Below are 14108 nucleotides of genomic sequence, written 5' to 3'. Positions count from 1 at the left end.
TTTGTATCAGTTCGGGTTAAAAACAGTTCGATCTTAATCGGTTTTAGTCAGGTTACATTCGGTTACGTGCGTAATTCGGGTCGGATTTGACTCGGGTCGATCACTGTTCAGTTCGGGTAACATTGGTTAAGGTTTATATGTCGGTTATAAAATTCGGTTGCAGTTCGAGTTCGATTTTTCCCTTTTCGGTTATCAAACGGTTCGAGTGAAGTATCGGTTCGGGTAATTGCGGTTCGGTAACCTAAAAAACTTACATTTTTTTGGGTCGGATAATTTTCGATTTCGGGTCGGGTTTGTTTTGAACAGCTCTAGTACAGACCTATAGTTAGGACACCTTTTATGTCATTTCAAACTAGGACATATTAGGATAGAAACCTATGCAATGCACGGATTTTAAAATACGTTAATATTTTAATGAAATTTTAGATTGTAAACCATACTTCACAATTTCCTAAAATTTAAAATTGTAATTATGTTAATTAACAACGTAAATGACTAATTTTAATGATCAATTAATTTAATTTTATGTCATTTCAGTTTTAAATAACAATTGATGGAAAAAGGGGATATTATTTACTTCAAGTAATTTCCTAAATTGTTGTATAATTCAATACACAGTGTAATTTTGTAGTATAGTTTTCTAAATAGTGTGATTTCAATTACACTGAAATAAATGTAATTTATTCTATAGTATAATTTTCTACGCTGTGTAATTCCAGAATTTTATCAGACAATTTATAATGTTCTACATAGTACAATATATATTTCCCATTATAATTTTTTAAATCAGTGCATTTATATACAACTTGTAATTGTAATAATTGTGATTTATTGAATCCATTAATGTATGAGTTTTTCCGAAAGTATAAATTTGTAAATATGGTAAGTGTAAAAAATGCAAATCAATCAAATTCCATTAATACTATCCAATGAAAAATAGACAAATGACATGCTCACAATCAAACTTTCTTTTTGCTATTATACAGTTAAATTAATAGAATATATGATTGAAAAACGAAGCTTGATGAAAACACTAATTCTTTATTTAAAACAGTTTTACTATGAGACTGATTTAACTTGGATTAAATAGTGCAATTGTATTAATTAAACACTTATTTATTAAATGTGGTTTATTCATATGAACCCCTCTCAAAATAAAACGATTTCATACATTTTTTTTGATGAAAGTAATAAAAATGAAATTAATATCAAGCAACAATTGAGTTTTGGGCCATACATAGTGGTCCATTCTTAGAGAGCTAAATAGAAATTTGAAATAAATAAGCAAAAAATTATTAAAAAATTCAAATTATAGTAAAGTTTTGAGACTATTTTTCAAGATAAGCAGTTTTTTCACAGACATGAGATTTGAAATGTTCGCATTTAATAACAGCGAACAAAGGCAAAGGGTTTCAAAAAAGGCAAAGAGTCTGTTCGCTGTTACTAACAGTGAACAAAGGAAGCTGCTATTTTTAGAATGAAATCTATTCTTTGTTAGTAACAGCGAACAAAGACTGAAGGTCACAGGTAGTGCAAGTCTTTGTTCGTTGTTAGTAACAGCGAACAGACTCTTTGACTTTTTTTTTATCTCCAGCCTTTGTTTGCTATTAGTAACAGGGAACAGCTCCAAACCACAGCTTTGGAAAAAACCTGCTTATTTGAAAAATATTTTCAAAACTTTATCATTATTTGAATTTTTTATATTTTTATTTTCTTATTTATTTCAAAATTTCGAGCTAAATATATGATAAACTTAGCTCACCAATTGGGTTATAAGCCCACAACTTAGTCCGTTGTCATACCGCGCCAAATTACTCAATTCCAACGACTCTTTTGACTCAAATATGGTGATGTTTATAAGGGAGTTAAGAAGTTAATCTATGAGGTTTTTTCATTGTTATACATGTCTTATATGTGGGTTATATAATTTACCCAATACCAATTATTAAAATATAAACTTGTTTTGAGACTGTTCTCTTATAAGAGTAGTTTAATGAAGTTTCTCTTTACGGTGCTTAACAATCATACTAGTATTTTCCATTAACATCTAATAATTTGTATATTCAAAAAATTACATTTTTGCTTGCTATTTGTAAATTTTTGATTTTTAGTTTTGATTTGTTGATTGGGAAAATAATTTTTATAAATGTTTAGTAAATAAATGTCATTGGATAGCCTTCTATTAACTTTGGCCTTTTGACTCTATAGACAATAGCCATCGATTAATATTATTAAACATACAAGATGAATCATTCAACAGCTACAACAAAAGTCCCTTTGCCAAATACCGCCATTGTCAGCAGAATATATGGAGATATAGGAATAACAAAAGTCCCTTTGCCAACTATCCCTTGAGTCAACTTGTTATATTTTTTGTTTTTATGGTATCTAATAAACTATTTTAACCCTTAATAATTTATTTATGTTTTTTATTTATAAAAAAAGGTGATATTATAAACATACATTGAGATGGGTTAAACAAAAAATAATATTAATTGATACATAAGGAGTAATTACTTTACCATTGTAGAAATTATTTAAACCAGATGTACTATATCTGAATGTTCTGCTCCAAAACCAGGTGAACCGGAAAAATTTAAAAAAAATAAGATTATTTAACAACTTAATTTCAAAAATAAGCTCCGTGAAAACTTATTTCCTAAAATAAGCGTCCGTACATCCAAGCCTAGGTTCGGCAAGAGTCGCTGTTAGTAACAGCGAAAGAGAAAAAAAAAAATTAAAAGCCCAAAATCGCTGTTACTAACAGTGACTTAAAAAAAATAAATTAAAAGCCCAAAGTCGCTGTTACTAACAGCGACTTAAAAATATATATATATATATATATATATATATATATATATATATATATATATATATATATATATATATATATATATATATATATATATATATATATATATATATATATATATATATATATATATATATATATATATATATATTTGCTGTTATCATGGTAAAGGAGAACGAATATGAGGAGGATAGTTGTTCTTTTTGGAAGCAACCTGATAGTTTTGTGTATAGACCATGTCTAACGTTTAGCCAAGAGTATAGGGGGACAAGCCCAGAGATCCTTAAAAATAGGACTAAATATGTGATGGTGGTTGTAAGTGGTGGCATGAATCAACAGAGAAATTAGATTGTGGACGCTGTTGTTATCGCCAGGATTCTCGGAGCTGCCCTTGTTGTCCAAGTCCTCCAAGTCAACATTGTCTGGGGGATGAGAGGTAGCAATTAGTCCATTATCATTTTCTATTTACTATTCCAAGATTGATTGACCGATAGTTTCATTGATGTAATGTTGATTATGTAGTGAATTCTCGGATATATTCGATTTAGAGCACTTGAAGAGAACTCTTGCAGAAGACGTGCGAATCGTTTCGTCACTTCCATCAACGCACTTGAGGATCAAACCGCCAGAGGAGAGTCAAACTCCCTTTCATGCCACTCCAAGGTGGATCTGTCAACACTACCATGGAAAGGTAACATTTAATTTATTACTCAATTTGCAGGTTTCTTTTCACAGCAAGTCTTGTATGAGACCGTTTCACCGTGAGACGAGCCCATACAAGCATCCCATTAATACAAATACATAAAAAAAATGAAATCTAAATTCACACATGTATTTGGTTGACACAATTGAGACCGTCTCACGGTGAGACGACCTCAATAAAGAATTAGTGTTCTTTTCATGGTCTCACAAACTTGTACATTCAATTTAGATTTATTACTCGATGTCTGTTGCAAAATTTGATCTTTGCCCACTTAAGTTTATTAATCATTGATTTGTTTTAAATGAGTAATATATTGACTGTTGTAGAAATTGTTGTGTTTTTTCATGTACAAATGGCCCCATCTTAGTATTTCCCTCTGTATTGTCTAAAATGTAGGTTACGCTGCTGCACAAACTTGGTCATGTCAAATGGGACATGTTGCTATTACTAACAACAAAAAAAAAAAAAAAAATTATTTTTTAAGTCGCTGTTAGTAAAAGCGACTTTGGGCTTTTAATTTTTTTTTAAGCCGCTGTTAGTAACAGCGACTTTGGGCTTTTCCTTTTTTTTTCTCTTTCGCTGTTAGTAACAGCGACTCTTGCCGAACCTAGGCTTGGATGTACGGACGCTTATTTTGGGAATTAAGTTTTCACGGAGCTTATTTTTGGAATTAAAATGTTAAATAATCTTATTTTTTTCAAATTTTCGTGAACGGGGACACCAAAACCAGGTCCAAAAAGTTCATAGACCCAGCCCAAAAATCTTAAATTCATCAATCGAGGAAAGCAGCTCTATTCTTGATGCGAGTATGGGGATGGTCGATCCAAGAACCCGCTTAACACCTTCAAGAACGTTGCCAAGACTACCCGTGATACACAAAGAACAACAAAACCTTCTGTTTTGTATGAAAACAGAAGGGTGACAAGAACAATTCGGATGAATGGTTCTATCTCGTGGATGGAGACAATGAACCTTCACTCGGTTCTTGGCCTCCTCCTCACACTAGTGTCGAGATTCACTCTCTCAACCTTCATGGAATTGGCTGAATATTTTCCTTGCTTCACTCACAAAGATGATACTCAGAGTTGTAATTGCTCTCAATTACTAAAATGAACTTTTCATTAATCAACAACTGAATCATGATACAAGGGGGTTGCTCCTTTATATAGAGCTTTGTTAACGGCTAGTTTTGGGAAGTTTAACAACTTAACTACCCCGTGCCTTATTAATTAAACACGTGCAAACAAACAAACATTAAACATAATATGAAATACACTAAGTTACAACTGATCAACCTTTATCAACCAACTGGTGAGCACACGACCTTGCAGCTGTCTTTGTGGGCTCTGTGAGGGTCCTCCATGTTACTTCTAAGTCTTGACTTCTTGTTTCTTGTCTAAAGATGACATCCCTCCGTTTCCCTTGCTCATACGTGCACCAAGTTAGGCGTTTCATGGTTCGCAAGGGGGGCTGGTCGTTAGACTGGTTTTCTGTTTGTTCTGTCGCTTGAATGCATTGAATCAGCTTTCTGTTCAGCCTAACGTCCATTGAGAAGCTTCCTTGTGCTCTTTCTTGTCTTTGCCTTGATTCCATGTTCATGCTTAGGTTAACTTGAAGTTGATCTCCTTCATTTAAGCCATGATCAGTATGTTTGTTAGGTTTAATACGTGGAGGTTCAATGGGCTTTGCTAATGACATGATGCAATTATGTTCTGATTTGACATTGGATTGTGAGCTCTTCATAATTGCATCAATTTTGCATGCAAATTCTTAGATGGGATGATTTTATGGTGAATTTATTTTTATTGGGCTGACTCATGTATATTTAGTGTGTTAAAGTTGTTGGACCAAAGTCCAACGTTGGGCTTATATGTAAACATTTATATGTCGTTATAATTAATTAAAACTGTCATTGTGCCCTACTTAACGTGATCTAATTAAAGTTAAAGAGTTTAGGCTTAAATGTATCAATAGGATGTGGGTCTTAAATGTGTAGAGACTCGTTTTATGACTGGGTTATATGATAGGCAAAATACTAGTCACAAGTTTTTATATATATAGCAGTTATGGTCCCTAGGTTATACATATTTATTTTCTCATATCATCCCAGTATTAGAGAGAATCAAAAGTGAAAATATTAAGGGTTGTATACGTATTAATGTAGAATATCTAAACGCTCTCGTTTTCAAGATTATCTACCATGCTGTAGAATCAAGTATTTTTCAGTTTTGTCCTTTTAGTTTGTTCTTCTAATTCAATATAATCGATCATGTTTGTCAGTAATGGTTTTTCACCATTTATTTGTCCCATCAAAAGTTATTACTTACAAATTTGAAGAGATCAATTAAAAAATGAACTGATTACATAGGTTGTCTAATGGTGATACGGTTTCATACAAGACAAGATATAACAAGATTTACCTGCTAGTTTGCTTTTAATTTTAACTTTGTCATATGCTTAAAGTGCCTTGAAAATAAGCCAAAGTGAACCATAATTTGCCTTTTTAATTTGTGATCTCGTGGATATTAAAGAATCATATGACATTGTTTTGAGTTGCGTAAAGGCTTGTTGGGGTGGTTTGTCTCACATCGATGAATTAAAGATGATATGCATACTTTATAAGTTACAAAATTCCTTCCTCGCACTGTCATATGGTTTGAGATGGTTTCTTCTTGGCTATAAAGTGTGTGGCACCCTATTTTATCCAATTCTATATTGACATTGACAATAAGTCAAACTTAATTTAAAACACTTCTTTTTTATCCAAGGTTGGAGAATTCTATAAGCAAGGAGCTAGAAAAGAGATATTGAACCTTTCTATAATTAGTGTGTATTGAAACCTTGTGACGAAAACGTACTACCATTATCAATTCAATAGCCAGTCTCTTGAGAGACCGTTTTCGGGAGACATATCTCAAATCTAGACCATGAAAGATTAATGTCTACTTACCGTATTCTTAATGTCTAATTACATTATTTTTAATGCTTACTTACTGTATCCTTAATGCCTATTTTCAATATCTTAAATGTATACTTACATCATTCTTAATGTCTACTTACAATACTTTAAAAAATATATAATAAGCCGGCCAATTAGAGATGGTCTCTCACAAAAATTTATCTTAATTCAAAATTTAAACTCAAGTTTAGATAGACTAGTCGACTCTTTTTCATCATTTATAATAATCATAATTTTCCCAAGCAGCATCCTGTTTAAGTTGGCCTTGTGAGAAACACTAAATCTCTCCTTTATCCGGCTTAGGCATAAGTAGAAAGCGAATATGTGCAGTAAAAAGGTTTCAAAAAAGCAGTCAATCTTATCATAAGGAAGATCTTAATGGACACTTTTAACCACTAATTATTCTTACTACAGATAGGCTATGAATGGGAATGGTCACTATTAGTAGCTGTACACAACAACAAGAGCATCTTGAATTAGGCTAGACTTATTGTTATTGCAAGCGTATAATCGGGAAAATATAAGATGCAAACATTTTATATGATAAGAAAATACCATTTTAAACCGTATAGCAATAGGAGGAAGGAGTCGAATGACTTACAGCATGTGCACACCATTTTTAATTTATCGATATGAGATAAATTATCCTAACATAGCACATAACAGGAGAGTTGACTACATATAAATTTGATGAGGTTTTATCTTAAAATCAATTGGTTATACCCCACTAGACTTATATATTAGTCAATCTCTCTAATTTTTAGCTCTGGAATTACATATGGATTATGTGGTAATTTTTGAATATGGGTGTGTTTTGAAAGTCTACACTTGAAATAATGTGATAGGCACTAGGCAAGCATGGTATACTAGCTAATACAATATAGTTGCAATAGTAGTTTCGAGTTAATGTGGATCATGACAATCTTGCATTCTTGTTCAAAGTCATATAGTGTAATCAAGCCAAGGATGTTGTACATAAAGTGCATAGCTTACAAAGAGGTCGACCTTTCACATTATTACATATAGATTCGTATCTTATCATCTTTTTTTACCCTCTCACTTACCCTAAATACATTATAGCTGGGTAGTTTACTGGTGCTCATATATATATATATTTCTGTTGATCATTGAGATTTTGTATAGTCATGTATTGAAAATAGTTATCAAAAAAGCATAGCTAGATCGATGTTATTGTGATTTCTAATGAAAAAGGTCTATTCAACTGCATAAACTAAGTTAATGTGTCAATATTATGTTGTACTGTATCAACTATCAAGTGTCAACACAAGTATAAGTAACTAATTAGGTATAAGAAAATGGACGGCTGTAGTATGCTTTTCTCCATATATACCCATTCAAAAATTTCATAAACACTATCTACCTGCCACCCATGCGGCAAAAGTTTTTGTATCCACACCAGCTCAGCTAAGTACGCATGCAAACTCATTTTCACTCACTTTGGCCAACTGAGTATACCCATCAAGGGTATATCCATCTGTTATTCGCCTCACATTCACCTCATGTATGCGTAAATATGCGCTACATACAATCTTGATTCCTTACGAATTTAATTGCATATCTAATTATATCTAAACCACACAAGGCAATAATATAAATCAATAAACTTAATTTTTTGTCAAAAGATAAGAGATGGGGGGTATAAGGCGGGTCGAGTGGGTATGTGGTGGGGTGGGTGGATATATATGAAGCAAAGCGTGTAGATATATGATATATGGATAACACCTTATACCATCAATCCATGACGGATAAGACTTTTCATACCCATATTCATCTATTATCCACCAACTTTATAATATTCCCGCCTGTGATCCTTAATAATACCATATGCGTCCTGTTAGAGTAACATATGACTTGACTAGGGATGGCAAGAGGTCGGATCTGGACCGGGTCCAAGTGGATCCGAATCTGTTTTCAAGAACAGGACCTAGATCCGCGGGTCCAATTTAGCAAGACCCTTAACCGAATCCGGGTCCAAAACGGGTCTGACTTATTTTTGCACTTTTGGATCGTGTTGAGATTGCCATAAAACTATATTCATTGACTAATAATAATAATATATATAATTTCACAATCAATCACTCAAAAAAACATTATACAACTTAAAATTTTCTTGAAAACATTATAATTTCACAAGCTATATTCATTGTGTGATTGCACTGTCTTTTGGGAATTGGGGATTAGGACTTTTGGAGTCAGTGGTATACTTGTATGAATATGATGTATCAAATTCAAATTATAATACAAACTATAGTAGTAGTGTAGTACTGTGAGTCAGTGATAGAGTAATAATCACTTGGGTTTTAAATAGCCCAAAGCTCCAAATCAATTTAGCACAGTAGCCATAAGTATATTTAATATATATATAATTAAAAACGGGTTCTTTAAATTCACGGGTTCGATTTTAGGCATTTTTTTGAGATCTGGATCGAGACACGTGAAATTTAATGGATCTGAATCCGACGGGTTCTTTTTTTTTGAGACTCAGATCCGTGAAAACGGATACGAATCTACGGATCCGAGTCGAGTCCAATACCCATAATCATCCCTAGTCTTGACTTAAATCCTATTGTTTCATTAATTAAGTACTAATTACCTAGCATACTAATAATTAATACTATGCCGTTTAAGGAATAGATATATGGTATGATTAATGATGCAAGAGGGCTATTTACTCAAGTCAATAGGAAAAGCTTGAAAGTTGTTAAACACCACAATAACATCAATCTAAAGTCACTTATAAAAATTAAAATCATATGTGAAACTGAAATTAATCTCGTAATTTTATATTTTAAGAAAAAAATAAAAAATAATAATACTCCATCATACAAGAACTTTTCAGATCAACAAATAAAATCATCGGTATATATACTTTGGCATGCAACTTTTCTTCAATTTCATGTTAAATCAATCTAAAATAATTAACTAATCAAGTCTACAATTTTATTTTAACCGTAATTAAAATTTTTTCCTTTTAATGTTATTTACAAGCTCATATTTCTATTAATGTCATATAGATTTTGATACTATCTACACATTATATATTTTATTCTCTTGCTATAAAATAGTAAATACTGAAGATTTGAAGATACTGAAATTAGGTTTCAAGAAAATAATGTTTTTCTCATTGTTCATTAAGGAGTAACTTCTTTATATACATAGGCACTTTTTTATTTTAGGAAACTAACTATATCATATATATTAACATAGGTAACTGACTAATATAATATATATAACTAAATAATATAAAATCTTCTTTCCCATACTCTCCCTCAAGTTAGGTCGTGGGATCACTGATGCCTAACTTGCATAAAGTGCTATTGAAGACCTCTGATGAAACGGTTTTTGTGAGAATATCAGCTAGTTGGTCTTTCAATCTAACAAAAGGAAGACGGATGACCTTGTTTTCTAGTTTCTCCTTGATAAAGTGTCGATCAATCTCTACATGTTTCGTTCGATCATGTTGGACTGGATTTTCAAAAAGGCTTATTGCTGCTTTGTTATCACAATATAGAAGACTTGCCTGTGTCTGGTGAAAGCCTAGTTCTCCTAGAAGTTTTCTGATCTACAGAATCTCTGTAACTCCTTTTTCTATCCCTCTGAATTCTGCTTCGGCACTAGACAGAGTAACTACCTTCTGTTTCTTACTCTTCCAAGTGACTAGATTACCCCCCTCCCCCCACAAGGGTGAAGTATCTTGAGGTGGACTTCCTGTCGTCCCGATCACCAGCCCAATCTGCATGTGTATAACCAATAAGATCAAGATTATCATTCTTTGAGTAGAAAACTCCTTTATTATTGGTTCCCTTTAAGTATCTCAGGATCCTTAGGACTGCTGCCATGTGTTCCACTTGAGGTCGATGCATGAACTTACTTACAATCCCAACTGCATAGACGATATTTGGTCTTGTGTGAGATAAATAGATCAGTTTTCCAACCATTCTTCTATAACGATCTTGATTTGCCATTTCTGCCCCTTCAACAATTTGTAGACCATGATTAGCTACCATAGGAGACTCTGTTGGTTTACAGTCTAACATGCCTGCTTCTGCTAAGAGATCTAAAATGTACTTTCTCTGATTGATGAATATCCCCTCCTTGATCTTAGAACTTCTATATCAAGGAAGTATTTCAGTTGTCCCAAATCCTTCATCTCGTCTTGGAATAATTTGCTCCTGAGTCGATCAATTTCCTTAGAATCGTTTCCAGTAATCACCATATCGTGTACGTAGATCACGAGGCACGTAATTTGATTTCCACTCCTCCTGAGAAATAGACTATGGTCCGAGTTGCTCTGTTTGTAGCCCAATCTCTTTCATTGCTATAGTAAATCTTCCAAACCACGCCCTAGGGGATTGTTTCAAGCCATATAGTGCCGTTTTAAGTCTACACCCCTCTCCTTGGCTATACTTATCTGAGTACCCGGGCGGTGGCTTCATATATACCTCTTCTTCAATCTCTCCATGTAAGAAGGCATTTTTTACATCAAATTGAAACAGAGGCCATTCCTTATTTGCTGCTACTGAGAAGAGAACTCGAATGGTATCGATTTTAGCCACAGGTGAGAATGTTTCCGAGTATTCTACCCCATAAGTCTGTGTGTACCCTTTTGCAACAAGCCTTGTTTATACCTCTCAATGATTCCATCAGCATGATACTTAACTGAAAAAACCCATTTACAGCCAACCATCTTCTTATCACCTGGTAATCTACACCTCTCCCATGTTTCGTTTTTCTGGAGATCCATGATCTCTTCATTCATAGCTTGCTTCCAGTTTGGTTCTTGGAGGGCTTCTTCAGTGGTTTTCGGAATAGTATTGGAATAAAGAGATGCATTATAGCAAAAGCTATTTGTGATAGTTGTTCATCATCCGGTCTACAAATAGGATATCGAGATCTTTGGGATTCATATTCAGGATCATACCTCTTAGGAGGCATTCCTTTTGTACTTTGAGGGGACAAATTATATTTCCTGGGGACAGCAACACTACTTAGCACAATATATTTAGTGGATATATCGATGAAAGGTGCAGGGGAACTCGGTGTTACCTCTTGTTCGGCCGGATGCTCAGGGACTGGATTAGTAGTCTGAGGAGATGGTTCAGTAACAATGTCAGTGGCAATATCAGTGGTAGTGCCTACTTGTTCTTTGGGAGCTCGACTGTCAGCCAAGGGGTGAATCAACTAGCTGAGATCCGCACTCACACTCTCCCCCTGAGATCGAGGCTGGGTGTAGTAGGTAGATTGTTCAAAGAAGTCATAATCCATGGTGGTATAAAGTTTGTTATGGACAAGATCATAACATCGATAGCCCTTCTGTGTAGTGCCATACCCAAGAAACACACATTTGACTGCCCGTGGTTCAAATATTGTTCGAACCCTAGATGGAAGATGGACATACACAACACATCCAAATATGCGAGAAGGAAGGGAATGGGAAGAGGGAACAGGAGTGAAGGTATTGAGTCTGGCAAGAGGAGTTTGGAATTTGAGGATTTTAGTGGGGAGTCGGTTTGTGAGATAGGTGGCAGTAGCAATAGCCTCAGGCCAGAAATGGACAGGTACATGAGTGTCAAACATGAGGGCCCGTGCTACCTCAAGAAGGGTACGATTTTTGCGTTCAGCAACCCTATTTTGTTGTGGAGTGGCGGGGCTGGAGTTTTGATGAACAAGGCCATGATCAAGAAAAAATTGTTTCATTGCAATAGATATATATTCACCACCATTATCTGAGCGAAGGATTTTAGGTGTTGCATGGAATTGAGTGCGAATCATGTTATAGTATTTTACAAAGATATCAAAAACCTCAGATTTGTGTTTCAAAAAATAAACCCAGCACATTCGAGAACAATCATCAACAAATAACGCAAAATATGAAAAACCATGAGTCAATATGTGGGGCTGGGCCCCATACATCAGAATGCACTACATCAAAGGGTTTGGGAGCACGAGTATTACTGGCAGAATAAGAATGTTTATGACTCTTAGCTAGTACACAAGTTTCACAATCTAGGGATGTAGTACAACTATTAAGAGAAGGGAAAAGTCGTTTTAGATAACCTAAGGATGGATGACCTAAACGACGATGCCAAGTCCTCAATTGGTGAGCAGGAGATCCATGAGCAAGCATTGCACCACTATTTTGAATCACCTCATCGACATAGTATAGTCCACTTCGTTCAGTACTACGCCCAATGATCGTCCCCGTCTGAGCATCCTGCATAATACAATTTTCAAAGGCTAAAAGCACAGTACAGTTTAAGTCCTTGGTTAACTAACTAACCGAAAATAATTTATGAGACAAACTGGGAATTAACAAGCAATTTTTTAGATGAAGAGAAGGAGAAATATTGACTGGTCCAGGTTGGGCAACCGGTACATACTCCCCATTAGCTGTCTGGATATGGGTTCGGTTAGTAGGATGGGTGGATAAAAAATCACTGGGGTCAAAGGTCATCGTATCAGTCGCCCCACAGTCAAATATCCATTGAGAATTAGTGTTATGACTAAGAAGGCTTTTGAAATTTGTGTGTTCTGGGCCAGAAGAGCTGTTGGGCTTGGGGTTTGAAATTGGGTTGGAGGGTTGTGAGGTTGGGGTTAGGGTTTTGGGTTTATAAATAGGTTGGGTTTTGGGGTTTTGGGGTTTAGTGTTCCCTTCCCTTTGTTTGACGGCTGTTGCTTCTCTCTTTGTTGTTTTTCTCTCTTTCACCATTGTTGTCTTCCTGTTCTATGGTTACTGTTGCCTCTTCTTCCCCCTTGCTCCAGCCTTCTATTTCACCTGATTTCAGACATGATGTTTATTGATCGGCAATACTGAGGTTAGCCTTGCCGCCGGTCCGGCTTGCTGGTGCCTTGGTGGCGGCTTTCTGTTTCTGTAGATCGTCCCGCCACTCGGGGTACCCCACAAGTTTGAAGCATCCCTCCTTAGTATGCCTGGAACCACCACAGTGAGTGCATCGGAGTTTTCTCTGGTCATCCTCTTCTCAGCTTCTCTGGAAAGGTTTGTTTCTCGTGGCTAAACTCGATCCAATCTCTGAGGGACTAGTTCCCGGTGATGAAACGCCGTTCATAATTCTCCGGCATGTGGTTTCTCGTCTGATTGAGGCGTAGGCTGTCTCCACCATTGGTAAATGTTCACTATTGAGAATGTCCCTTCTTTCTTTGTTTAGATTGTCGTTAATCCCAGTAAGGAATTGGTAAAATCTCTGTCTTTGGATGTATCTGTTGAACTCTGTTATATCCTTTGAGCATGTCATTGGATTCGGTATTCTTCGATCGATTTCTTTCCATACGATGTTGAGTTTACCGTAGTACACTTCAATGGTGTGGTTTTCCTACTTTGATGTTGCTGCCTTTGAACTTAGATCAAAGATTTGCAGTTCGTCCCTACCACACCCTAAGAGACTTTCAATTCCTTGCCATAGGCTGTGTACAGTTGTGTAGTCCAGGAATTGATTGACTATATCTCCATCTATGTTCTCACGCTATTACCATGGCATCTCTTTATTCCCATTGGATATAATTGGGATCTGACGGTGGTGGGGGTTCGGCAGTGATGTGACTGAGCCGCCCCCGGCCTCCAATTGCTACGTGCATTAACTTGCACCATTTTGTAT

At 35.1% G+C, this 14108-nt stretch overlaps 1 protein-coding gene across 1 annotated transcript; it reads right to left on the bottom strand.

The window, feature by feature from the left end:
• Positions 1–10057: 10057 nt before the first annotated feature.
• Positions 10058–11254, bottom strand: LOC130804448 (uncharacterized mitochondrial protein AtMg00810-like). Its single transcript, XM_057668880.1, has 3 exons — positions 11124–11254; positions 10371–10605; positions 10058–10228 (listed from the first exon to the last, which is right to left on the bottom strand). The coding sequence occupies exons 1-3, from the start codon at positions 11252–11254 to the stop codon at positions 10058–10060; spliced, it is 537 nt and encodes a 178-aa protein (XP_057524863.1).
• Between the last annotated feature and the right edge of the window lie 2854 nt (positions 11255–14108).

This window comes from Amaranthus tricolor, chromosome 17 (assembly GCF_026212465.1).
Source record: "Amaranthus tricolor cultivar Red isolate AtriRed21 chromosome 17, ASM2621246v1, whole genome shotgun sequence".
NCBI classification, from domain to species: Eukaryota; Viridiplantae; Streptophyta; class Magnoliopsida; order Caryophyllales; family Amaranthaceae; genus Amaranthus; species Amaranthus tricolor.
This window is presented reverse-complemented; position numbering and strand designations above follow the sequence as displayed.

Excerpts from the sequence above, each read along its gene's own strand:
- LOC130804448 (XM_057668880.1), bottom strand. The coding sequence starts at position 11,254 with ATGAATGAAGAGATCATGGATCTCCAGAAAAACGAAACATGGGAGAGG. Across the intron at positions 10,606-11,123 it reads GCTGATGGAATCATTGAGAG|AAGTTCTAAGATCAAGGAGG; the intron begins GTATAAACAAGG and ends TCCTTGATATAG. Across the intron at positions 10,229-10,370 it reads TCGTCTATGCAGTTGGGATT|ATTGGGCTGGTGATCGGGAC; the intron begins GTAAGTAAGTTC and ends ATACACATGCAG.